General features: G+C 30.0%; 1 protein-coding gene across 1 annotated transcript; it reads right to left on the bottom strand.

The window, feature by feature from the left end:
* Positions 1 to 274: 274 nt before the first annotated feature.
* Positions 275 to 5373, bottom strand: LOC120087742 (aldehyde dehydrogenase family 3 member F1-like). Its single transcript, XM_039044629.2, has 10 exons — positions 5121 to 5373; positions 4960 to 5028; positions 4737 to 4833; positions 4361 to 4567; positions 4098 to 4222; positions 2704 to 2808; positions 2431 to 2603; positions 1407 to 1497; positions 1147 to 1296; positions 275 to 649 (listed from the first exon to the last, which is right to left on the bottom strand). Exons 1-10 carry the CDS (start codon positions 5307 to 5309, stop codon positions 410 to 412), a joined length of 1446 nt encoding a protein of 481 aa, XP_038900557.1. The 5' UTR covers positions 5310 to 5373; the 3' UTR covers positions 275 to 409.
* Positions 5374 to 6000: the final 627 nt, after the last annotated feature.

Below are 6000 nucleotides of genomic sequence, written 5' to 3'. Positions count from 1 at the left end.
AAGAAGGTGTTTTGTTTTGAATTGGTAACATCTTGTACATCTAATCAAAGATTGAACCTAAAGTCGTTCATATTTGGTTCGACATACCATTTGCAGAAAAATTGACGAACCTGAACTAAAAATCATTAATCTTTTGTTCATCTAATAGGATGCTCTTGAAATAAATAAGTAAAGATGACAAAGAGTATTGAACTTTTACAGTTGGGATCGTATTGGCTAGAGATAAGGTGGTGACCCCAAATAACATTTAACTATTTAAAGGAGTAATGGTAACTGACAAGAATTAAGATGGGATTGTCCTCATTGAAATTGAATACACATTTTGTTATTACAAAAGTAGATATTTGTTTTATTTGTACGGTAGAATGAGGATCTGAAGAGAAGCCAAGGAAGACGTGTCTTCTAATAATTAAGATTTTTTCAGACCCAAAACAGTGAGTACTAACTGAAAATAGTTAAGATTGTAAGTGTGTCTAAGTAGCTGGAGCTTGTGATTGTTCCAGGGGGGATATCTGAACCAGAAGTCCACCAAGAAGCTCCTTTTCACAATTGCCTTTTCATGACTAAAGGTGTCGAATGAGAATTTTCCATGGTATCTGCCAAACCCACTTTCACCAACCCCTCCAAACGGGAGTGTATCCACTGCATACTGTATTTGACAACAAAAATGACAATAAGCCTTTTTGAAGCGCAACAGCTTAAAATGGATGGTTTTACATTTGCTTTTGATCCCACTTGTATCAGCACATTCCTATGTCGTTTTCTACAAATGTTTCTTATCTTAAAAAAGTCGTTTTATCCAAATGAGACTATGACCTCAAGTTATGAGGTCAACCTTATATTTGATATTGGTTCGTTAATTTTGATCTATGAAGTTTCTACCTTATCCTACCTGCTTGTAAAAAATTTAAGCTTCTAAGCTTCTTAGAGAATACATACTTTTACAGATCATAAACTTGCAAACCAAATCTATACATGCGAGGTAAATGCAAGTTTTCTAAAAGGGTAATTATGCTACATAATCTAAACATAGACCATATAAATTCATATTCAAATAACTAATTAAGCTCAGACTTGACTGGTTGCTTTTGTACAATGGAAATGGGACTTGAAATAAAATAGATGGGGAAGTGATGAAGTACAGACCTGAATAATTGCATCATTAAATGTCAAGCTGCCAGACGTAGTTTCTGAGACGAGTCTTCTTTGAAAAGCTTTGTCTTTTGTGAAGGCATAAATGGCAAGAGGCTTAGGCCTTGAATTGACGAAATCTATACTGTCTTCAATCTTGTCAAGCTACCAAGAAAGAAAGTGAATAATGAATATAAGATCCATCCACTTTTTATAATCGACCAAAATGAAGGCACACAAGTATTATAGCTATAAATGAGGAAGGTAAATCTCACTCCAATTATGGGAAGGATTGGTCCAAAGATTTCATTTCTCATAATTTCTGCATCGTTTGGTGGATTCAACACAATAGTCGGCTCAACAAACCTGCATAAAGATTGACGTTAAATATAGTTTTTTTTTTCCCCCTTTTTTGACATTATTCTATCCAAAGTGTCTATGCTCATGTTCAACTTCTTAATTATAAACAATTTATTAGTCATGCAAATTTAGTTAACATAAATAATTTTTTCCCTGATTTTCATTTTTTAAATAAATTTGACTGACTTCAAATTTTAATGTCTTTTTCACCTCTTTTTGTTGGTTGAAATACTATTTTTTTTCTTTTCATTTTGGTCTTTATACTTTGAACTTTGATTAATTTGATCCATATACTTTAAAATTGTTCATTTTAGTTCTTGTACTTTTAACCTTGAACCATTTTTTATCCTTATATTTTTTTAAAGTGACAATTTGGATCCCTCCATTTTCATTTTTAAGTGATCAAAATATTTATTTTTTAAAGTTGAATGATCAAAATGAACCAAAGTTGAAAGAAGATGGATAAAAATGTACGAAGTACAAAGACCAAAATAGTATTATAACTTTTTTTTCTAAGAAAAAATTAGACAACTTTGGAGTTGTTTTCCAAATGTAAAACTCTAAAGGAGGAAATAACTCTCTCTGTAGTTCATAAATTATATCTCAAACGTCAGAAAACCATGAGTTACAAAAGTACGTAAATTTTCAAAATAAACTGCGAAAATAAATTAATAATCTTATTTAAGTTTTCAAAAAAAAAAAAGGTAATCACCAACTACAGTTACATTTAATTATAGAAGTCAACAAAAAGACTTTGAATAGTCAAAATTGTTAGCGCTATCTTTAAGAATTGATCTTCGTTTTGCTATACTAATCGACAGTTCCAAAAATAAAAATTGATTTACACGATTCCAGAGTTACAGAGACGCCATTGAGGAATCAAAAGAAAGGAAAGGCATGGAATTAAATAATATGCCACATTTCCGTTTAATCACTTACAATTTGTCCTCGTCCATGGATCCTCCATAGATGATTGCAGATTGGACAGCAGGTTCATCCACCATCTTCTTCAACCTCAAGAAATTTTGTTTGTTTATGATCCTCGCCATGCATTTTGCCTGGTTAGGACCTTTACCGAAGAGTTCCTTGATGAACTTCTTCAGCAACTCGACCTATAACAACAATTTAGAATGAACATGATGCCATCTCCAAAACCTGATTCTAGAAATTTATGAGGGGAAACGATCGAGCAATTAAATCGAGAAATCGTACCAAGGTGGATATAAATCTGTGTTCAAGAAGGATATAATCGATTGCTACGCAAGCTTGTCCGGCACAGGTTCCAAATTTTCCGATCACGATCCTTTTGGCAGCAGACTTGCAGGTCAAAATCGAAGAAGAAGATTTATGCCCTAATTTGTTTCTAATATTGCAGAAGTAAAGAAAGCAAGTATAGCGGGAAAATCGATTCTATTTCTGTTGGAGCTTTTCGGCATTTTTTTAATTTTAAATAATAAAAAAAATTGAAAATCAAAATTAATGTTAGAAAATGAAAATTCATTATGAAGTGGTGCATAGTGATTGTTTTTTCCTTTTATTTTTTTTTTTCTTTATACAAAATAAGGGTCCAGAGATTAAATCAAGAAAGAATATATGAATTTAACTCTAAACTTGACTTTTCAAAAAAAAAAAAAAAAAACTCTAAACTTGATAAAGGTATTAACACTACCAATTTCATTTAAGTGTGCTCTCAAAGTCCTAATCTAACATTTAAAAAAATTAATCTAACTATCTTGCATTCCACTACATTTTCATTTTAAAAATTAATATAAATTTATCAATGATAGAATTTATTACCAAGAGATTTTATTATATTTACAAGCTATACACTTCATTATTAATCTTAAAAGTATCTCTTATTGTAATTACTATTATTAAATTTTGGATTAAATGAAACATGAACGAAAATTACAAAAGTATGTTTAAGGTATCTAGTTTATTTATTTATTTTGTTGAAGTGGGTGATTTGACATATATACATTCTCTTCAAGTCAGAAATGTAAGTTGTTATACTCTTATCGCAAAAAGTTATTTAAATTCTTTGAACTTTTGACATCATAATTAGCATATACTTAATAACAATTGAGCTATACTTCAACCGTAATGTTTTTAAAAATGAATGTAAGATATGTTATTGCTTATTAATCTCCAAACTATTTAAGATGGCAAGGTTATTTCAAGTTTTATATATAGAAAAAAAATTGAATACTACCATTTACAAAGGAAAAAAACTTAATTAAGTATAATTAAAACGAAAATAAGTATGTAATAAAAAAAATTGAATCTCGAACCTCAATAACTAAATTGATACATAACTCAAATCTCAATGATAAAATTATAATATGTTGAAATTTAAAAACTAAATTAAAATTAAATTCAAAACTTAAATACTGAATAGATAATATTTTAAAATTTATAGAAAAAAATAAATCAAGACATACAAAACTTTTAAAATATATATATATATATCTTTAAATTATGAATTCTTGTCTTTATCTAATTTTCCATTTTTTTTTTTTTATTTGGTTGTTGTATCCACGTCTTTATCTAACTATTAACCTATATATTAAGGAAGAAGAAAGAAAAAAAAGAAAAAGAAAACAAACCTCAATATCCCATGAAAATGAAAGGGAGTCAACAATGGCAGGGCACTTCCCACCGAGCTCCAAAACCACCGGCGTAAGGTGTTTCACGGCGGCCGCCATAACAATCCGCCCCACTCGTTCACTTCCTTTAATCAAAATTAAAATTTATCTTAATAAATTATATATTAAAAAAACCCACCACAAATAATAATAATAATACTAACAATAATAATAATAATAATAATCCAACAACCAACTCTAACCAAATCATTAATTACTTCCACCTGTAAAGAAAATTTTCGCCCAACGCTGCTGCAGCAGCCGCTCGCCGGCCGCCACGCCTCCTTCAACAACTCTAACAGCTTTATTGTCAACATAATTTCCGATGTTTTTGGCCAGAAAAGCTGAACTTGCCGGAGAAAACTCCGACGTCTTCAGAAACACGCAATTTCCGGCTGCTAGTGCTCCTATCAACGGCTCCAACGACAACCCTTTGTTCCCATTTTCCACAATTAAAATTATTAAATCCTCATTAAAAAAACATTAACTACATTTTAACACCTAATTAAAAAAAACCCAATTTCATGTATAATTATTAATAACGTCTCTGCAGATGAGGAAATTAATATTAAAATTGATCCAATAATTAATCTCACTCACCAAACGGAAAGTTCCAAGACGAGATTATAAGAACAACTCCCAGAGGCTGGGAAACCACTTCTGCTGAATTCAGCACCGCTATTGTCGGCAATTTTGCCTATAAAAATCAACACACAGACTTTATATATGACACATTTCTTAAACCTAAAAAAAATAGAAAACTGAATAATAATCTTTATATGATTGGAAGCATGATATAATAATAATAATAAAAGAAAATTACCTTTTTGGGAGACATCCAATGTTTCAAATTTTCCAAAGCAAAATTGAGGGACATTTCCAGATTACCAATCTGCAAAAACTCAAAAGTTGAGACATTTAATTATAGAGAGGAGTTCTTTTTTCTTTTTTTTTTTTTTATATTAACAAAAAAAAAATAATTACCTCATCTCTAAAAGCTTCAACATGGTGTTTTCCCAAGTCTTGGGAAAGGGCATTGTAAATTTGTTGTTGATTGTGGTTAAGAAATTGGCGTATGGCTTTAAGCTGTGAAACTCTCCAAGATGCTTCCTTTGTTATTCCAGTCTTGTAATACTCTCTTGTTTCCTCTAAATTCACCTCCAAACTCTCCATAATTAATATGCCTCCAAAACCTCACACTACTTCTCTTCTTCCTTATTCTTGTATCTTCCTCCAACTTTCCTATTTATACTCAGATACACTCCAAGTCGCACTTTTGTTAGATATGATATTCAATTTAAGTTAAGTTTTTGAGTCAATCGATGATTTAATATGGTATTAAAATAACAAAGTTTTGTGTTGAGATCTCTGTAATGTTATTTCCTCCCAAATATATATATATTAAAGGGACAGTTGCATATATAGTAATCAACTATGCACAAAGTATTGGCATATGTAACCCAATGAAATTTTTTTTGTAGATATAGCAAAATTTAGATTTTGCTCTCAAAATCTATTCATGATAGATTATATCACTAGTAAAGGTCTATCGGTGATAAACTAGAAATTTATTGCTAAATTTTGCTATCTTTGCAATTCTTTAAAAACGTTGATATATACTTTATTATTATCCCTAAAAATATTATCCAATATAATTATCCTATATTGAATTTACTTCACATGTGATTTAATAGCTCTCCACTTTTTTAGTACAATAAACATGGGAGGTTTCAGCTTTACAATTTATTAATGTTAGTTAGGTTGTAGTATTAAATTGTATTTTTTATCTTTTTCATGTTTATAATTGAGAAGTCTCTAGTCTCTAGGGAAGATTAAATGCTCAATTAGATCTCAACTAAATCAA

This window comes from Benincasa hispida, chromosome 10, assembly GCF_027475165.1.
Source record: "Benincasa hispida cultivar pf3 chromosome 10, pf3_genome.v1.1, whole genome shotgun sequence".
Classification (NCBI taxonomy): Eukaryota; Viridiplantae; Streptophyta; class Magnoliopsida; order Cucurbitales; family Cucurbitaceae; genus Benincasa; species Benincasa hispida.
Note: the sequence above shows the minus strand (reverse complement) of the source record. Positions and strands in the feature narration are given on the sequence as shown.

Excerpts from the sequence above, each read along its gene's own strand:
- LOC120087742 (XM_039044629.2), bottom strand. The coding sequence starts at position 5,309 with ATGGAGAGTTTGGAGGTGAATTTAGAGGAAACAAGAGAGTATTACAAG. Across the intron at positions 5,029-5,120 it reads TTGAAGCTTTTAGAGATGAG|ATTGGTAATCTGGAAATGTC; the intron begins GTAATTATTTTT and ends GAGTTTTTGCAG. Across the intron at positions 4,834-4,959 it reads ATTGGATGTCTCCCAAAAAG|GCAAAATTGCCGACAATAGC; the intron begins GTAATTTTCTTT and ends TGATTTTTATAG.